This window comes from Hyla sarda, chromosome 11 (genome assembly GCF_029499605.1).
Source record: "Hyla sarda isolate aHylSar1 chromosome 11, aHylSar1.hap1, whole genome shotgun sequence".
In the NCBI taxonomy this organism is placed as follows: Eukaryota; Metazoa; Chordata; class Amphibia; order Anura; family Hylidae; genus Hyla; species Hyla sarda.
This window is the reverse complement of record NC_079199.1, coordinates 91,738,429-91,759,833: the sequence shown is the minus strand read 5'-3', so window position 1 is coordinate 91,759,833 and position 21,405 is coordinate 91,738,429. Positions and strand designations below refer to the sequence as shown.

The following is a 21,405-nucleotide window of genomic DNA, read 5'->3' as shown; positions in this document are numbered from 1 at the left end:
AATGCAAATCATCACTTTTATTATATCACCATAAAAATATAAAGGACTCAGACTCAATAGGGAAAAATTCAAATACAGTAGGTACCACTATACTTAGGAGGGGCAACAGTGCATATACACATAAGTAAATAAATGATAATATACAAAAAAAAGGAAAATCCTATCTAAATATATATATATATATATATATATATATATATATATATATATATATATATATATATATATACCATATTTTTTGCCATATAAGACGCACTTTTTCTGGGGGGAAAAAGTCGGTGCGTCTTATACGGTGAATACACCCCTATCGCGGCGGTCCCTGCGGCCATCAACGGCCGGGACCCGCAGCTAATACAGGACATCAACCCTTCAGACGCGGCGATCAAAGCTGACCGCCGCGTCTGAAGAGAAAGTGACACTAACCCGGCTGTTCAGTCGGGCTGTTCAGGACCGCCGCAATTTCACCGCAGGTTAGTGCTTACAGGACACCGGGAGGGACCTTACCTGCCTCCTCGGTGTCTTCTCCGTTCAGGGATCCCCTGTATGGCCGGCGCTCTTCTTCCTCGCCATCACGTCGTCGTGTACGTGCGTCGGCGTGCGTAGCGACGTGATGACGGCGACAGAGAGCGAGGATACCCGGCCCGGCAGCAGAGACGTTCCAGAGTGACGGGGACACGGCGACAGCGATGGAGCGACATCCAGGGCAGCGGTGACGGGTCCGGAGCGGCGGGGACACGTGAGTATTACCTCCTATGCAGTGGTCTTCAATCTGCGGACCTCCAGATGTTGCAAAACTACAACTCCCAGCATGCCCGGACAGCCAACGGCTGTCCGGGCATGCTGGGAGTTGTAGTTTTGCAACATCTGGAGGTCCGCATGTTGAAGACCACTATTGGGTTCAAAATCTTAATTTTTTGGGGATTTTGCACCTATAAATTGGGTGCGTCTTATACGCCGGTGCGTCCTATAGGGCGAAAAATATGGTATATATATATATATATATATATATATATATATATATATATATATATATTATTAAGGGAGAAAATTCATACAATGTAATTGTATTAAAGGGGAACTGTGATACATAACCACTTATCCCCTAACAACAGGATCATGTGGTTATAGGATAGGATGTCTGATCGCGACCACTGGAGCCTCCTGCGGTCACCTGCCCGACACTTGGTCTCTCCCCATGTACAAAGAAATCTCTACTCTGTGCATGGATTACATTTGACTGCGGCATGAAGCGGTGGCTGCCAGGCCCCTCCATGTATTTCTATGGGAAAGCTCAACACCATATAAAACTCAACACCATATAAACTCTGAGGCTTCTGACTGAGATTTAGGAATCTCCGGCCGATGATTCCGAGGGCTGCTGGTGCCGACACTCAGACCATGCAGACATTGCCGGTCCCCAGAGATGCCAATTTGTTCTGCAGGCTATTTCACCAAAAGAATGAGCAACATTATTCTATTGGCAGTGGAATTTCAGCAACAGAAGCTCCACCGCTGAAATTCGGTAGGGTGCAGCGAATCTTATTGACAGCAACGGGACTTTTCGGCCCCAGGACTTTTCGGCACCGGAACCGAACTTTTCGGCACCTTGTCTGAAAGGACAGGACATTACTAATTCACAGATTCATTTTGCAACTCTCTTCTACAGTATAAATTTGAACTAAACTATTTATCAACCAATCTATTGTAAGGACCTAATTGCTATATTTGTATTATTATGTGTTGTTCTTTTTGTGTATGAAGCAATTACTTGTTTTTTGTGATGTACTAGGGTACAATAAAGTAAGTAACTTTCTTGGTGACCTTGAGATCTTTTGTATGGATACAGTATTTATTAATTTTACTTCTTGCCTGAAGGTTTAGCAAAAGATTTTCTGATCCTGCACTAAGGCCATCAAATCTATAGATAAATATATTTTTGCATTTATCTGGTTGAGCTGGTTGTCTTTTTTTTTTCTCTCTTGGATTTAAAGGGTACCTCTCATCAAAAAAACTTTTGATATATTATAGATTAATGCATGCAGAATAACTTTACAATTGCATGTTATTAAAAAATATGCTTCTTTCTATTTAATTTTCCACTTTGAAGAAATGACCACTAGGGGTCTCCCAACCAGTCATGGCAGCAAGCATTTCAGACTCATGCTGGAGTCCTAAACACTACGAGCTGCCAGTCTGCTTTGTTCACAAAGGAGAACACTCAGAGCTGCCAGCCTGCTTTGTTCACAGCCTGTTTGGCTGTGAACAAAGCAGGCTGGCAGCTCTGAGTCTTTAGGACTCCAGCATGAGTCAGAAATGCTTGCTGACAGGACTGATCGGGAAAAATACAATAGAAAGAAGCCTATTTTTCATTAACATGCTATTGGAAAGTTATTCAACATTCATTAATCTAAACTATATCAAAAGTTTATTTGATGAGAGGTACCCTTTAAACAGACAAAATAAAGGGGGATCAAAATTATTTAGAATGTAGCTCAGTAATGCTGATATAAACAGTAGTGTTTATAAATAAATATATACCAAAATAAATATGTGCAAAGTAGTTCTCCGCCAGATGGAAATCTTGATTTCTAGTGCCACCTATTGGTGATAGCTAGTTCTGCAGATTATGTTCTGCCATCCACACAAAGTAAGCGATTTATTTATGGAACCAAATCACCTTATATATGGAAAAAAAGGTCCTTCTGCTGTAATGTATAGGAATCTTTAGAATTTTATTTTGCTTTTGACAATTTAAAGTTTGAGACTTGAAGCCGAATGCATTTAAACAGGTCACAGAACTACAAAACCATTGCTAAAATAATTTTAAATTCATAGTCTCTGTAAATACTTAACTCTTAGGCTATGTTCACAAAGTGTAAAATGAATAGCAAAATACGTGTGCGCTTCTAATCTAATAATGTGCACAATGTAAACTGGAATTACGAAAGCTTTTTTTTTTTTAATGGACAGGGAGATTTATCAAAACCTGTGCAGAGAAAGAAGTGAGCTGATTGGTTGCTACAGGCAACTGCACCAATCTTCCTCTGCACAGGTTTTGATATATCTCCCCCAGTATGTGCACTGACATCCACTTTTCCATTGACTTTCATTGAGCACATTACTAGATTAAAAATACGGACATCTGATTTGAAGAAAATAATTGGCAATAGTATGCTATGGCACCCCTACACTGTGCTGCACATGTATGACGCATTATGTATGTATTGCCTGTGCTTTAAAACGTACCGTACATGTAGGGCGTATTGTGCAGTAATGTAGAAGGTAGCTGAGCATGACTGGGCTGCAGGCTAATCATTGCCAGTTCAAAAAGATGCTTTTTTTTTATTGTTATGTGTTATTTGTGTTTAAAAAAAAGCTGCCACTAGGTGTCTCACGTGTCCAGAGCAAATTTATCTCTATCTCTTGCACAGTCTGGAATGCTGAGGGAGGGAGGAAGGGTGCAGCCTTAGCCAATCACAGCTCATCTCACACACTGAACTGTTCTGGGCTGTGTGTAGCAGAGTGAGGGAGGAAGTTCTCCCCTGTATGGCTTCAGATGATGTCCCGCCTGCTGGTTAATGCCCCTTCTTAGTCTGAGAAATCAGACTGAGTAGAAAATACAGAGCAATATCAAGGTAAAAAAAAAACAAAAAATATTAAGAATAAAGACAGGGGTGGTTTATCATGATGGGGGAAGTGATCTGGGAGAATTATAAAATTTAACACGATCATTACAGGTACTTTTTAAGGAAAATAAGGGTCATTTTAGAAATTGTACTACTTTAACTAGTAATTTTAACTGGAAAGGTGACACTTCAGGTGGCTAAATTCATTTAAACCTGCTTATTATAAACTGTAGTCCTATATGTCAGTTAATCATTGGTTAGGGGAACAATGAAAAGAAAAAAAGTACACCGTTTTTATAGAGCTAATTACTTTTTAAAAAAGACCACTAGGGGTCCCCATACCATCCAGAACATAGGGGGACATGTATCAATGTTGGTGTAGGTCAGTTTTTCTCAAGTTCAGTCCTCAGGACCCCCTAACAGGTCATGTTTTCAGGATTTCCTAAGTCTTTCACAGGTGATATAATCATGGTCAGTGAATCAGTCATCACCACAATTATATCACCTGTGAAAGACTAAGGAAATCCTGAAAACATGACCTGTTAGGGGGTCCTGAGGACCGCGCTTGAGAAACACTGGTGTAGGTAGACATCTTTTTTAGATCACTTTGGTTGGTCTAAATGTGATGCAATTGCACCAAATTTACCATACTTGTGCAAGGCACATGATAAATGTTGTGCAAAGTTCTAAATTTACACACAGTTCTATTTGTACACCTGATCTACACCTCACAGGAAAAGTGGACACAGGGATTTTGCTCTATTGCTTTGAGGCTCGGATTCCATTGATGTTTTTTGTCCCCCAGCAAAAACGCCTGAAAAACTGTCACAGCTTTTTCTTGCATTTTTGCTGGTGTGTGGAAACAATGATTTCTTTACCCTGTGGTGATTTTTTTCACTGCCTTCAGGTACCACTCTGTGTGTCAGATGCAGAGCGCCCGGTCCAGAGAGTGTAAGGAAGTAAAGAGTGATGTACAGTATATACATATACATGGTGCAGAGCATCACTACTCACCTCCGCCGGCTGTATAGTATATACATATACACGGTGCAGAGCATCACTACTCACCTCCGCCAGCTGAATAGTATATACATATACAGGGTGCAGAGCATCATTACTTACCTCCGCCGGCTGTATAGTATATACATATACAGGGTGCAGAGCATCACTACTCACCTCCGCCGGCTGTATAGTATATACATATACAGGGTGCAGAGCATCACTACTTACCTCCGCCGGCTGTATAGTATATACATATACAGGGTGCAGAGCATCACTACTCACCTCCGCCAGCTGTATAGTATATACATATACACTGTGCAGAGCATCACTACTCACCTCCGCCGGCTGTATAGTATATACATATACAGGGTGCAGAGCATCACTACTCACCTCCGCCGGCTGTATAGTATATACATATACAGGGTGCAGAGCATCACTACTTACCTACGCCGGCTGTATAGTATATACATATACAGGGTGCAGAGCATCACTACTTACCTCCGCCAGCTGTATAGTGTACAGGGGTGCATTGTGTGGTCATGTATACTCTACAGGAGCCCAGCAAGGAAAGCATTAACCCATGCTGCTGAGCAGTTCTGGGTTAAGTCTTTGTGCACTATCCTGTATATACACCCATCTATAGATGACTGTATATACAGGATACAGTAGGCAGACGTCAACAATTGGAGGCTCCCTGTTACACTGCAGTATGGGTGCACTCCCCAGGGGAGAGCGACAAAAATGTAATAAACTTTTTTTTTCTTTTCTTCTCATTTCAGATACGTGAATGCGGAGGACTACGTCAGATTCGGTGGATTGCGACAATGACCAATGGTTTTTTAATGTCAATAAAAGGGTTAATGAGGGCTGTGGGGGAGTGTTTTTTTTTAAATAAAATTTTTTTTTCAATGTGTCGTGTTTTTTATAATTAAATTTTCAGGCTTAGTAGTGGAAGCGTCTTGTAGACAGAATCCATTTCTAAGCCGGGGCTTAGTGTTAGCCACAAACCAGCTAGTGCTAACCCCCAATTACTACCCCAGTACCCACCGCCACAGGGGTGCCAGTATCAACAGACCTGGAGCATCAAAAATGGCGCTCCTGGGCCTAGGCGGTAACAGGCTGGCGTTATTTAGGCTGGGGAGGGCCAGTAACAATGGCCCTTGCTCACCCTGGTAACATCAGGCTGTTGCTGCTTGGTTGGTATCTGGCTGATACTGAAAATATGGGGAACCCTATGCGTTTTTAATTTTTTTATTTTTTTATAAAAAAAAAAATATATATCATAGGGTTCCCTGTATTTTCAGTATCAGCCAGATACCAACCAAGCAGCAACAGCCTGACGTTACCAGGGTGGGCGAGAACCAAGCTTTAAAAATCTCTGTATCATACCTTCCCCTTTGCTCACATTGTGTGAGCTCGCTGCAGGAGAAAGTAGGCATTCCCCAGCAGGCGCGACATCACTGAAGCCTGTGAGAGTTGTGCCTCACCATGCCCCGCACACACTTCCTGAGTTTGGTCTCCTGCCAGGCCGGGAGGAGACCAAACTAACTGTTTGACTAGTGGCAAGGATCAGAACAGAGCCACCTAGTGGCCGTTTTTTCAATCACATTAAAAACATATAAAGGTTGAGAATTTAAACCGCAAGCAAATAGCAAAGTGTCTTAAGGAGGAGGACTTGGATGAGGAGGTAGAGCAAGTGGGACCTGAGGATTAGGAGGAGGATTGGCGATGGACCCTGTGAAAGGATAGGGAAAAAGGACACTTTCCAAGGCCACACTGATGGTGACAAGGACCATGAGCAATGCTGGGAGTATGGGATGGAGGCAGAACAAGCTGGGAAGATGACTTACTGTGTGCTTTCTTGTGTGCGCAGTGACAAGGGTATAATGAGCTTAAAGGGGTACTTCACTGCTCAGCGTTTTGAACAAACTGTTCTGAATGCTGGAGCCAGCGCTGGGAGCTCGTGACATCATAGCCCTGCCCCCTCATGATGTCACGCCCCCTCCCATAGACTTGCATTGAGGGGGCGGGGCGTGACATCATAATGGGGTGGGGCTATGATGTCAAGAGCTCCCGGCGCCGGCGCCAGCTTTTGGAACAGTTTGTTCCAAACGCTGAGCAGCAGAGTACCCCTTTAAGGAAAAGAAATGACTACTGGATAGTAACACTCTAGACCTTCTGTAAAAAGCCAAAATGCGGGAATTGTTCTCACTTTCTGAGAAGGAGACTAAATTGGAGTTCTATAAGGATAAGATAGACAGCCAGTTTACCAGCCCCAAATACCTGCCGAATGAGGGTCCACTCTCGCCTCTCCGCTGAGTCAACACTTCACTCCCTCTGTCAGCACTACCCTTGCAAGAGGAAGGAGCTATCGCAGCAGCACCATCTTCCCACTGGAGCACATGAAGATGAAGACGATGAAGAAGTTGCTGCAATCAGTAATCTCCCCTGACATCAATCGTCATCACAGAGATGTGAAATACCATCCGAACAACCAGGTTGAGGCCTACCTCAGCAGTGCCCTTTCTCTGAAAAACACCAAAAGCCAAGACCCCATGGACTTTTGGGTCACCAAATTAGACTTTTGCCAGAACTTACTCAGTTTGCCCTGGGTGTTCTGTGTTGTCCATCCTCTATTGTAGCTTCTGAGAGAGTGTTCAGCTCAACAGGCGGCATCGTCACCCTGAAGCGAAAAAGATTATAATCCAGCAACGTAAAATGAATCAGGCATGGATCAGTCATGAATTTAAACCTCCTGTGCCAGATGCTACTGATTAGACAGTACTACCACCATCCCTGCTATATTCTGGCTAATGCCAGTCCGGCTATTCAGTTGCTACTCCAAAAAGAATAATCCATGCCATCTTCTTTGCTTAGCAGACTAAAAACCTGTTGCTACTCCAAAAAAGGGATAATTTTTGGAACGCTTGGAAAAAGCCACTTCGACTTCCAATACTTCTGAGTTCATTTTAACACCCTCAGACATCTACCGACACCCAGGGATACTTTATACTGCTTTATTTTAGTGTGAATAAGCCTCAAAAATCTATGAGCGCATTAAACAAGCTTCAGAGCTGTTAGGCAGTGTTATAAACGTGTTTGAGGCTTATTTCATTGCCGGTTTGCATCCGACTGAGCCGAATCGAATCAACAATTGTGAGAGCTAAACCATGCAATGTTTGAGAGTTCGGTGAATCGCTGTCATCCTGAAGTTCCGAGCGAGAACGGGTTCCCGGGGCTCGGCTCGCTCATCTCTATTTGAAATGTTCTCAATAAACCTGGGAAAAACTTATCTGAAACCCTTTTTGGTACTTTTGGAATGAATTGGATGTGTGATTCCTCCCCAGCAAATACATTTATGGTACAAAGTAAATGTCACACCTGGTGCTCACAGATATAGATATATTTACAGAGGAATGATAGAAGTCTATAGCGGGGAGAAAAGATGAAAGTTTATATGATGATAATATCTGATTTTGTGGTCACATAACTCGATCTGATGAGTTTGATAGAAAACATTTGTCAGTTCTGTTCATGTCAAAGACGTCTTCTATAGATAAGTGAATGAACTGTGGTTGTGTAGAAGACGTTATATACAAAAATGCTACAGAAATCTGACTGTGCATCTTTTTATGTGATCACTGGTGACAAACATTCCCCATATTCACTACATAGGGTAACATTGGTAGAGACCTCCTGTACCCGCCCATCACACCGATCTGTATATAAGAACCAGAGGGGAATGTTCTCCTGTTGTGTCTGGTGCTGAACATCATCCATATCATTGGAGATCTATCATACAGCAGTCAGAGGGTTACACACGAGGACATGGAGCCATTTCTAATATTTATTGGTTTACAACTTTTCCTCCTGAAATTTGCATCACAAATAACTGCACAAACTATCGGTGAAGGTAAGGGTCCCTCTTATGGTATCGGGATTAGTAAAGTAAACTACATTATATGTTACTTGGATTCCTGAGATTTGTCTTTACCTTCAAGTTGGGTCCATATTTGTCCAGTAATCTGGGACCATTCCTGATGGGACGGATGGAAACAAAGGATGTTAAAACGTTAAAAATGTTTAAACCAAGTGTCCGGGCACTATGTATATATATATATATATATATATATATATATATATATATATATATATATATATAGTAGTAAATTTGAGTAGCCGTATTAGTCCAGTGATGCAGATGCAAATCATAAAATGTTGCAGTATCTTATAATACCTGTTTTATTGGACTAACAGCATTTTGTAGAGACAAGCTTTCGGAATTCCTCCCTTTACCAAGATTTGCTTTGGACTTGATAAAGGGAGGAATCCCGAGTCCAATAAAAAAGGTATTACAAGATACTGCAACATTTTATGATTTGCATCTATATATATATATATATATATATAGAGAGAGAGAGAGAGAGAGAGAGAGAAACAAGCAAGTGGAGCGGCACATCAGTCCTTTAGTCACAAGGGGTGCAAGCGGAGATAAGCCCAGGTCAAAAGCTTTTCTTAAATCCAGAACACAAACATAGACCGCAGCACACCAGATTAATGTGAAGTGGTATTTATTCCAACCAACGGAGCTCCGTTGGTTGGAATAAATACCACTTCACGTTAATCTGGTGTGCTGCGGTCTATGTTTGTGTTCTATATATATATATATTTATTATTAGTGGACCTCAGTCCATAGCTTATAATATATATATATATATATATATATATATATATATATATATATATATTATATATAAGTTATGGACTGAGGTCCGCTAATACATATATTGGTTATTGAACACCACAGACACTATCAATAGCAGGTATCTAAAACAAAATTTCTAAAGTGGGACATAAAATCCTCCAAAAAATAATACACCTGCCCAAAAATGATATGTGCTAATATAATGCACTCCCATGAACATACAATACTACAAAAACCAATGGAGTCATTTATAGAAAATACAAAATATACCTTATTAGTAACACATGTATAATATATAAAAATTGAGGACTTCCACTCAGATGGAGGACAGAACAGCAAATAAAGGTGACCCCTCAGTTCCAAATTGGAGCTAATAAGACATCATTTGTAAAAAATAGAACCCTAACAGAGTATATAGATAGACAAATATAAGCGTGTGTCCAAAGGTGCTCCAAGGTAACCTGAGAGGACACCACTCAACGCTGCATTTCGGGATCAAAGCCTTTGCCGAGGGGTTAAATATTGGTTATTAATGGTGCTTGAACACTTGGTTTTAAACTTATTTCAGTCACATTTATATTGTATTACTAGTATCTAATAAAAGTTGTATTTTCGTGGAGTTGGCGATAAGGGTTAATTTGTGCCACGGGCTCATTTTATGTTAATTTTATTTTATATTTTATTTAGTTTAATATTGCAAAACTCCTTATTTATTTATTTTTCATAGGAGAACATTAAAGTTAACCATGTAATTCAAATAACCAGGTCACCAAGGGCCACAGTATTTTTTTTCAATATTGCAGCGTTGACTGTATGACCGCTTGTTTATTGCAGGATTATTTTTAATGGCACAACTGTATAGCACATAATACTTATTATAACATACTACATTTATTAACTTAGAGAGGGAAGTAGGAAAACAGCAATTCTGCCATTTTTGTGTGTTTTATATTTACTTTATTCACTGTGCAGTATAAATAATGTGTTACCTTTATTCTATGGGTCTGTAGGATTATGGTGATATCTCATATGTAGAGTTATTATGTATTACTAAGAATAATATAAAAAATTGTATGCGCTAAGAGGGACTTAATTATGTGTGTACACGCATAATTAAAGGGTAACTCTCATTAAAACTAATTTTTGCTATTACACTTCTTATAGTAAATAAAAAAGATTTCTAATATACTTTGTTTAAAAAAATGTTTTCTATGTTTTATTTGTGCTAAAAAAAAGCTCAAGAGCACATTTTGCCCCATCTCATCCACAGACTTTGGACCGAAGCCCAAACACAGGAAGTGCAGCCTGAAGTGCTGAGGGAGTTGTGTCCAACCAACAACATATGGCAGTTACATGTGAGAGGAGCTATGATTGGATGAGGCTGGACACACCCCCTCAGCACTCCAGGCTGCACTTCCTGTGTTTGGACCTCGGTAATAAGTCTGTGTATATGATGGGGGGAAATGTGCTCTTGAGCTTTTTTAAGCACAAATAAAACATAGAAAACTTCATTTTTTTTAAACAAAGTATATTAGAAATATTTTTTATTTACCATAAGGAGTGCAATAGCAAAAATTTATTTTAATGAGAGTTACCATTTAAGTCCCTCTTAGTGCATACTATTTTTTATTATTCTTAGTGTTACACGTTCATAGTATCAAATTAAAGGGACAGGTTCATCTTCACAGCCCTTAGTACAATAATATGTATTACTGTCTAAAAAATTATACAAACAATTAAATAATATTTTGTTTTTGTGTCGCCATATTCAGAGAGCTATGACTTTTTTTTATTTTCCAATCAATAAAGCTGTGTAGGAACTTGTTTTTCTATGAGATGTATTACAGTTTTAATGGTAGGATTTTTGGGGACATAACTTTTTGATAATTTTTTGTTTGGTAGGGGTGATAACTAAAACATAACAATTCTGGCATTCTCTATTTTTTATGGCATTCACTGTGCAGGGTAAATGAATTATTAGTTTTATAGTATTGGATAATACAGCTGCAGCAATAATAATTCTGTGCACTGTATATTTTTTGGCATTATATACAATTTTTTTATGGGAATTTGTTTTGGAGGCAGGATCATTTCTTTTCATCCCTGTTTGACTGAGAGTACATCATGTGGACTTCCCTCACGTTTATCAAAGAGCTGCCCAGTCTTCATAAATGGCAAAGTAGCTTAGATGTAAAAAAAAAAAAAAAAAAAAATTACCACCCTCCCCTTGAATTTTTTTGGTATATATTTTTGATTGTTTTATTTAAAATTTTCCCAACTGTCTTGGAAACCTATAGGCACTCTGTGATCTTGTTGCAGGGGTGTCGATGGAGTGACAGAGGGGGTTGCTGACCATTGTCTAAAATGTAGTGGCTGTTATTGACCACAACTCCTTAGTGAATAGATGTCCAGGATAAACCTTTCTTAGGACAGGAGCCCAGGTGTCAGTCCATGCCGGGTTCCTGCAGAGAGTGCATGGGCACAGCTTCTCAAACTGTAATGACTATCATTATCATTAATGGCATTTTGCCTTAAAAGTGTCTTTAGGGAATTGGTTAACCGCTTATGGACATAATATAGTTTTTTTTTTTGTACTTTTGTTTTTTCTCCTCACCTTTTAACCCCTTAAGGACGGACCCATTTTTTAACCTAATGACCAGGCTCTTTTTTATATATATATATATATATATATATATATATATATATATATTTGACATGTGTCTCTTTAAATGGTAATAACTTTAGAAAGCTTTTTCTGAGCGGAGCGATTCTGAGATAGTTTTTTCGTGAGAAATTGTACTTTATATATGTGGTGCATTTTTGTTGACACATAGTATTTTTTGTGAAAAACTCCAAAATATTGTGAAAAACTGGACAATTTCTGGCATTTTTTTATTATAATTTTTATGGTGTTCACTGCGCGGTAAAAGTGATGTCATATTTATTCAGTAGGTTGGTACAGTTATTATTATACCAATTTTATAAACAATGAAAGGAACCCCTGTTAGTAACTGACCCAACATTAACAACATTTCAAAACAAGGAGGAACACAAACGTTTGCGGATCAAGAAATATTTTATTAGTACAAAAAGCATAAGAAACTAGATATTAAAATCACAAACGCAGTAATGATAGTCCCAGTGGACCAAAACTAGGAGCGGTGGCTAAGATAAAATATATAATACACAGTGCAAGGGAAGACATGTTATGATTCATCCTCAGATTGTAGGATATAACCCATAAGTGCTTATAATAAGATAATGCCAAAAAAAAAGTGACACGAATTACAAAATGAATAGTGATGAGCGGCATTGCCCATATTCAAATTCGCAATATTTAGCAAATAGATAGACGAATATTCATCCTATATTTGCGAATTTCGCGTATTCATTATATTGTGTATTTAAAGAAGAAAACAGTGAGGGGGTGGGCAACTTTACAATTGATTGCTAGGGATGTTGTTGATAACCTCTGACAAGTGTATTTGCATCATTCTAATTGGCCCACAAGTGAAAAGAAGGAATATGCGCATATGCGGAAAAAAGGGAATATTCGCAATTTCGAATATATAGCAATATTCACGAATTTGCGATAAAAATTTGAAATGCAAATATTCGCGCCCAACACTAAAAATGAATAAGATACAATAATCAAAATAGTAAGATAAACATAAATCCCCAGTGACCTACTTAGCCACACACTGAACCCGACATTTTGCTCAGTGCTTCATCCGATGTTATCCGGGTTATATCCCACAATCTGAGGATGGATCATAACATGTCTTCCCTTTCACGGTGTATTATATATTTTAACTTCGCCACCGCTCCTAGTTTTGGTCCACTGTGACTATCATTACTGTGTTTGTGATTTTATTATCCAGTTTGTTATGCTTTTTATACTAATAAAATATTTTTTGATTCACAAACGTTTGTGTTCCTCCTTGTTTTGATAACAATTTTATATAGCTTTTTATGTTCTATTTTCCTTTTCTGAGCAAAATTCTTTTTTTTCCCCCTTTTTAGTGTTATCATTTTCTGACAGCTGTAACTTTTTTATTTTTCGTCCGATGCCATTGAGTGAGAGCTTATATTTTGCAGGACAAGCTATACTTTTTTTGGTATAATTTTTGAGATAGATGCTACCTTTTGATCTTTTTTATTTTGCTATTTGCACCACAATTGGCAAATTTGGTGTTTTATTTTTTATTTTTTACGACATTTACCGTGCGGGATAATTTACATTGTACTTTATAGTACACGTCATTAAGGACGTGGCAGTGCCTAGTATGTATGTTTACTGGTTATATTATGCTGCAGTACATTTGTACTGAAGCACATTATGACCTGATGAGCTGAGTACAGCCGGTGCGATCCGGCCTCTGGCTGGTTCTCACAGGCTTTCAGAGCAGGCAGACAGGAGGTCATCATCTGACCTCCTGCTGCCATAGCAACCAACGGCGAGCCACAATCGTATCGAACCCTCCCCCCCCCCCCGTCAACACTATAGATGCCGTGATCAGGATTGATCACAGCATCTATGGGGTTAATGCTGCCGGGACCGGCAGCTGTGGCGGGACCCTGGCTGTGATTGACAGCCGGGTCCCGCCACTGATCTCCTGCAGCGTATCGCGCAGAGCAGGAGATCGCAAGGACGTATGCATATGTCCAGTTCCACTAACAAGCTAGCAACTTGGATGTATGCATATGTCCTGAGGCGGGAAGGGGTTAATAGTTGTAACACTCTCAATTTTCCACGTACAGACCCATTTGAGGACATTTTTTTTGTGCCACCAATTGTACTTTGTATATAAAGTGACCAAAAGTCAGCAATTCTGGACTTTGTTTTTATTTATTTTTTTACGTTTATGGCATTGACTGTGCAGTTTAGTTAACATTATATTTTAATCGTTCAAACATTTAAATATGCAGTGATACCACAGATGTTTATGTTTAATTTTGTTTACATTATTTTATTTAACCCCTTAACCCCTTAAGGACGCAGGACGTAAATGTACGTCCTGGTGAGGTGGTACTTAACGCACCAGGACGTACATTTACGTCCTGTGCATAACCGCGGGCATCGGAGCGATGCCCGTGTCATGCGCGGCTGATCTCGGCTGCTGATCGCAGCCAGGGACCCGCCGGCAATGGCCGACGCCCGCGATCTCGCGGGCGTCCGCCATTAACCCCTCAGGTGCCGGGATCAATACAGATCCGGGCATCTGCGGCAGTTCGCGACTTAAATGAACGATCGGATCGCCCGCAGCGCTGCTGCGGGGATCCGATCATTCAGAACGCCGGACAGAGGTCCCCTCTCCTTCCTCCGTCCGGCTCCCGGCGTCTCCTGCTCTGGTCTGTGATCGAGCAGACCAGAGCAGGAGATGACCGATAATACTGATCTGTTCTATGTCCTATACATAGAACAGATCAGTATTAGCAATCATGGTATTGCTATGAATAGTCCCCTATGGGGACTATTCAAGTGTAAAAAAAATGTAAAAAAAGTGTGAAAAATCCCCTCCCCCAATAAAAAAGTAAAACGTTCGTTTTTTCCTATTTTACCCCCAAAAAGCGTAAAAAACTTTTTTTATAGACATATTTGGTATCGCCAAATGTCCGAACTATTAAAATAAAATGTTAATGATCCCGTACGGTGAACGGCGTGAACGAAAAAAAATAAAAAAAGTCCAAAATTCCTACTTTTTTAATACATTTTATTAAAAATTAGAAAAAATGAATTAAAAGTTTTTTATATGCAAATGTGGTATCAAAAAAAAGTACAGATCATGGCGCAAAAAATGAGCCCCCATACCGTCACTTATACGGAAAAATAAAAAAGTTAGAGGTCATCAAAATAAAGGGATTATAAACGTACTAATTTGGTTAAAAAGTTTGTGATTTTTTTTAAGCGCAACAATAATATAAAAATATATAATAATGGGTATCATTTTAATCGTATTGACCCTCAGAATAAAGAACACACGTAATTTTTACCATAAATTGTACGGCGTGAAAACAAAACCTTCCAAAATTAGCAAAATTGCGTTTTTCGTTTTAATTTCCCCACAAAAATAGTGTTTTTTGGTTGCGCCATACATTTTATGATATAATGAGTGATGTCATTACAAAGGACAACTGGTCGCGCAAAAAACAAGCCCTCATACTAGTCTGTGGATGAAAATATAAAGAGTTATGATTTTTAGAAGGCGAGGAGGAAAAAATAAAAACGTAAAAATTAAATTGTCTGAATCCTTAAGGCCAAAATGGGCTGAGTCCTTAACCCCTTAAGGGCACATGACGTACTGGAACGTCATGTGTCCACTCCCGATCTATAACTCGGGGCCACGGCGTGGCCCCGCGTCATAGCGGTTCGGGCCCGGCCTCTAACAACGGCCGGGACCCGTGGCTAATAGCGCGCGGCATTGATCGCTGTGCCGCGCGCTATTAACCCTTTAGACGCGGCGTTCAAAGTTGAACGCCGCGTCTAAAGTGAAACCGAAAGCATGCCGGCTAGCTCAGTGGGCTGTTCGGGATAGCCGCGGTGAAATCGCGGCATCCCGAACAGCTGACAGGACAGCGGGAGGGCCCCTACCTGCCTCCTCGCTGTCCGATCGCCGAATGACAGCTCAGTGCCTGAGATCCAGGCATGAGCAGTCATGCGGCAGAATCATCGATCACTGGTTTCTTATGAGAAACCAGTGATCAATGTAAAAGATCAGTGTGTGCAGTGTTATAGGTCCCTATGGGACCTATAACACTGCAAAAAAAAAGTGCAAAAAAAAAGTGAATAAACATCATTTAACCCCTTCCCTATTAAAAGTTTGAATCACCCCCCTTTTCCCATAAAAGAAAAAACACAGTGTAAATAAAAATAAAAATAAACATAAATGGTATCGCCGCGTGCGGAAATGTCCGAATTATAAAAATATATCATTAATTAAACCGCATGGTCAATGGCGTGCGCGCAAAAAAATTCCAAAGTCCAAAATAGTGCATTTTTGGTCACTTTTTATATCATGAAAAAATGAATAAAAAGCGATCAATAAGTCCTATCAATGCAAAAATGGTACCGTTAAAAACTTCAGATCACGGCGCAAAAAATGAGCCCTCATACCGCCCCATACACGGAAAAATAAAAAAGTTATAGGGGTCAGAAGATGACAATTTTAAACGTATTAATTTTCCTGCATGTAGTTATGATTTTTTCCAGAAGTCCGACAAAATCAAACCTATATAAGTAGGGTATCATTTTAATCGTATGGACCTACAGAATACATATCAGGTGTCATTTTTACCGAAAAATGTACTACGTAGAAACGGAAGCCCCCAAAAGTTACAAAACAGCGTTTTTTTTTAAATTTTGTCGCACAATGATTTTTTTTCCCGCTTCACCATAGATTTTTGGGCAAAATGACTGACGTCATTACAAAGTAGAATTGGTGGCGCAAAAAATAAGCCATCATATGGATTTTTAGGTGTAAATTTGAAAGAGTTATGATTTTTTAAAGGCAAGGAGCAAAAAACGAAAATGCAAAAACGGAAAAACCTCCGGTCCTTAAGGGGTTAAGGGGTTAAGGACCACAGGTTTTTTCATTTTTGCACTTTAGTTTTTTCAACCTCACCTTCTAAAAATCAGAACACTTTAAATTTTGCACCTACAGACCAATATGGGGGCTTGATTTTTGTGCCACCAATTGTACTTTGTAATGACTTCAATCATTTCACCACAAAATCTACAGTGAAACAAAAAAAGAAATCTTTGTGGGACAAAATTTTATTTAAAAAAGCCATTTTGCAACTTTTGGGGGCTTCCGATTCTACACAGTGCACTTTTCAGTAATAATGACACTATATCTTTATTCTGTCCATACAATTAAAATGATGCCCAACTTATATAGGTTGTATTTTGTTTTACTCCAATAAAAACTATTGGTATGAAAATTAGCATATTTAAAAATGTTCTCTTCTGCTCCTATAACTTTTTTATTTTTCCGTATACAGGTCTGTATGAGGGCTAATTTTTTTTGCTCCATTTTATTTTATGGGACTTTTTGATCACTTTTTATATATATATATATATATATATATATATATATATATATATATATATATATTTTTTAGGGTATACAAAGGGACTAAAAATATGCAATTTTTTACGTGTATGCCATTGACCAAGCAGTTATATTAATATTAAACTTTTATAGTTTTATAGACATTTACATACACGACGGTACCACATATGTTTATTTTTTTTAACATTTTTTTTTTAAGGAAAAAGGGGGGGTGATTCAAACTTTTATTAGGGAAGGGGTTAGATCACATTTAATAACTTATTTTTTTACACTTTTTTTTAGTCCCCATAGGGGACTATTACATTCAATCCTTAGGTTGCATACACTGAATAATGCTATGCAAAAGCATAAAATTGATCAGTGTTATCTGTGCTCGATTGCTCCAGCCTGCAAAGCCTGGCTGGAACTTCAAGGCACAGATCGGATAGCGAGGAGGCAGCTAAGGGCCCTCCTGCCATCCTCTCAGCTGTTCGAGATGCAGCAGGGGTCCCGAACAGCAGCTGAGCTGGCCAGGATGTGTTTTCTCACGTAGAAGGCTAAGTTCCACTTGTTTTTTTGTGTGCATTTTTTCCAAATAAACGCCAACACGGCCCTCATGGCATATTTTCAATGAAAGAACACTGCAGTCAGATGTTAGCTGTAAATCAATGAGAAATCGCAGAATTCTTTTTCCACTTTGCGTTTTTCAGTTTGGCATTTTTTAAAATCCTTTTGGCGTTTTTTCACTCTTTTTTAGCTCCTTGGCGGCTTTGCAAAGTCGCAGCATGTTGAGCCTATGGCGTTCCCCCCCCCCTTTTTTTTAACGACATGTGGGTTTTAACTTTGGCATTATTGCAGACATTTTTTCTTGGGGGGGGGGACTTTAGCGATTGTAAAAGAAAGGGAGATACCTTTTTAAATAAAATTTCGTAGGGTACCATTAAAAAAGATATAAAAAAAGATACAGTGGTGATGGAAAAAATAGTATTTAACAAAATTTATATTTTTTATAACAACATTTTTATACATTTTTAAACAGGGATCAATTTATGTTGGCGGGGGGGGGGGGGGGGGGGAGCAGGGCACTAAAAATGTAGCCGACAATAATAAAAATGTAGTGTGTGTGTGTTTTTCCCTTTTTTTCTACATTTTTTAGGTAGTACTACTACTCCCAACATGGACCACATTGTTCCATGATGGGAGTAATAGACACCTGTTGTGATCCTTCTGCATAATTTATAGATGCGGCCGGCCGCTCTTCTATGGTCCCCTGCACTGCCATATATATATATTCACCTATTCATATTTCCTGCAGAGAGCTGTGATTGGCTAGATGGTTCCAGCCAATCACAACTCTCTGTGGGAAATATGAATAGGTATATATATATATATATATATATATATATATATATATATACGGCAGTGCAGGAGACCATAGAAAAGCGGCTGCCTGCATCTATACATTATACAGGAGGATCACAGCGGGTGTCAGGAGTGAAACCTGGGGTGATCTGTCTATTAGTACAGGAACTACTACTCCCCTCACAGTGTGTTCCATGTTGGAGTAGTAGTACTACCCAAAAAATAAAGAAATAAAAGTGAAAAACACACACACACTACATTTTTGTTATTGTCGTCTGACGGCTAAATTTTTTGTGCCCTGCCTGTCCACATAAATTGATCCCTGTTTAATTTGATAATTTTGTTATAAAAAATATTATTTTTTTGCCATCACTACTGCATCCTTTTTTTTTTTTGGTAGCCAAAATTTTTGAAAAAACATTAAAGATGCCATAAATGCAATTTCCACTCAAAGGAAAAAAAACGCAAGAAGAAATGCAAGAAAAAAATGGCAAACACAGAAAAATGCTGTGGCATTTTTTCTGGCGTTTTTTTGGGCCACAAAAAAAATAAGTGGAAACTTAGCCATAGATGCCGCAATCAACTTTGACTGTGGCGTCTAAAAGATTAATACTGGACATCAGCCCAATCGCGATCTACGGTGTGAAGCGTGCTCAGCAACTGAGTGCACTTCACACAACGGGAGCGAGCAATGGATAAAATGCATACATCCATTGTACTTAAGGGGTTAAAAAAGAAAAGTTTTTTTTTCATATGACAGGGATTCTTTAAACCCTTAATGACCAAGCCCATTTTCACTTTAAGGACCAGGCCAATTTTATTTTTGCGTTTTTGTTTTTTCTCCTCGCATTCTAAAATCCATAACTCTTTTATATTTCCATCTACAGACCCATATAAGGGCTTGTTTTTTGTGTGACCAATTGTACTTTGTAATGAAACTTCTCATTTTACCATAAAATGTACGGCGAACCCAAAAAAAAAAATTTTTTAGGGAGGAAATTTAAATGAAAACCAAAATTTTGCACATTTTGGAGGGGTTCGTTTTCACACTGTACAATTTACGGTAAAAACTATATGTGTTCTTTATTCTGTGGGTCAATACAATTAAAATGATACCCATGGCTAAATACGTTTATATTTTTGTACCGCTTCAAAAAAATCTAAAACTTTTTATACAAAATCAGTAATCTAAAACTGCCCTATTTTGATCACCTATAACTTTTTCATTTTTCCGTATATAGGGCGGTATGAGGGCTCATTTTTTGCGCCGTCATCTGTACTTTTTTTTAGATACCACATTTGCATATATAAACTTTTAGATCATTTTTTATAAATTTTTTTAATAAAATGTGACAAAAAGCAGCATTTTTGGACTATTTTTTACGTTTACGCCATTCACCGTACAGGATCATTAACATTATATTTTGATAGTTCGGACATACCAAATATGTTTATTAAAAAAATATTTTACGCTTTTTTGGGGGTAAAATGGGAAAAACTGACAATTTTCACTTTTATTGGGGGAGGGGATTTTTCACTTTTTTTTACTTTTTATTTTTACATTTTTCAACTTTTTTTTTTACACTTTTTATGTCCCCATAGGAGACTATCTATAGCAATCCTGTGATTGCTAATACTGTGCAGTGCTATGCATAGGACACAGCACTGATCAGTATTATGGGTGATCTTCTGCTCTGGTCTGCTCGATCGCAGACCAGAGCAGAAGACCCCGGGAGACGGCCGGAGCCAGGTGAGGGGACCTCCGGCCGCCATGTAGGATGATCGGAACCCCGCGACAGTGCTGCGAGCGATCCGATCATCCAATCAAAGTACTGCAATGCCGCAGATGCTGTGATCTGTATTGATCACGGCATCTGAGGGGTTAATGGCGGACATCCGCGCAATCGCGGATGTCAGCCATTACGGGTGGGTCCCCGGCTGCTGCTAGCAGCCAGAACCTGCCGTGTATGACGCGAGCACCGTTCCGATGCTCGCGGTCATACACAGGACGTAAATGTACGTCCTGGTGCGCGAAGTCCCGCCAAGCCAGGACGTACATTTACGTCCATGGTCGTGAAGGGGGTTAAAAGCCTGTCTGTATGTGCTGTGTTTATGAGGTTCAATGTACTCAGCTCTTTCATAGATGTTGCTTATTGGATGTATGTAAACATAGACTACTCAATGACTACTCAATTACAGCCCCAGAAATCCTAGTATAGAGAAATATATATATATGTGTGTGTGTGTGTGTGTTTTAGTAGCACAATATTAAATTGAACAGTGATTACAAAACAAATACAATATAAGCATTATACTTATACCAGAGGTAAGGAAAAGTATGGTGGATCTAGTGATAGAATATTGCTGGGAGACTCTCTAGGCAGCTCATAGACAGCATTTGGGACAGAATGAGAGAAGCAGCGACAGAAGAGACTGGAGGGTGAGAGAAGTCTTGTCTGTGAGAGTACGAGGAGGTGATAGGAGGAAGGAGACTGTCAGTGGTAGAGCAGAGGTTGTATGCCAGTATAATATCTCTAAATTTGATTTCTTTTGTAAATTTGATGTTTAAAGTGTTATGTGAAGAATAAAATATGAGAATAAAAACCCCTTGTGGACGGAGCCCATTAGGACCCTAAGGACGGGAGCATTTTTTGCAAAC

The 21,405-nt window shown here is 39.1% G+C and overlaps 1 protein-coding gene across 1 annotated transcript in view; it reads left to right on the top strand.

Annotated features, from left to right (window-relative positions):
- The first annotated feature begins 6,918 nt into the window (after positions 1-6,918).
- Positions 6,919-21,405, top strand: part of LOC130294941 (antigen WC1.1-like) — a 79,076-nt gene continuing 64,589 nt past the window's right edge. The window contains exon 1 of the mRNA XM_056545097.1: positions 6,919-7,066. Within this exon, the coding sequence (XP_056401072.1) occupies positions 6,919-7,066 (148 nt within the window). The remainder of the gene's footprint in view (positions 7,067-21,405) is intronic.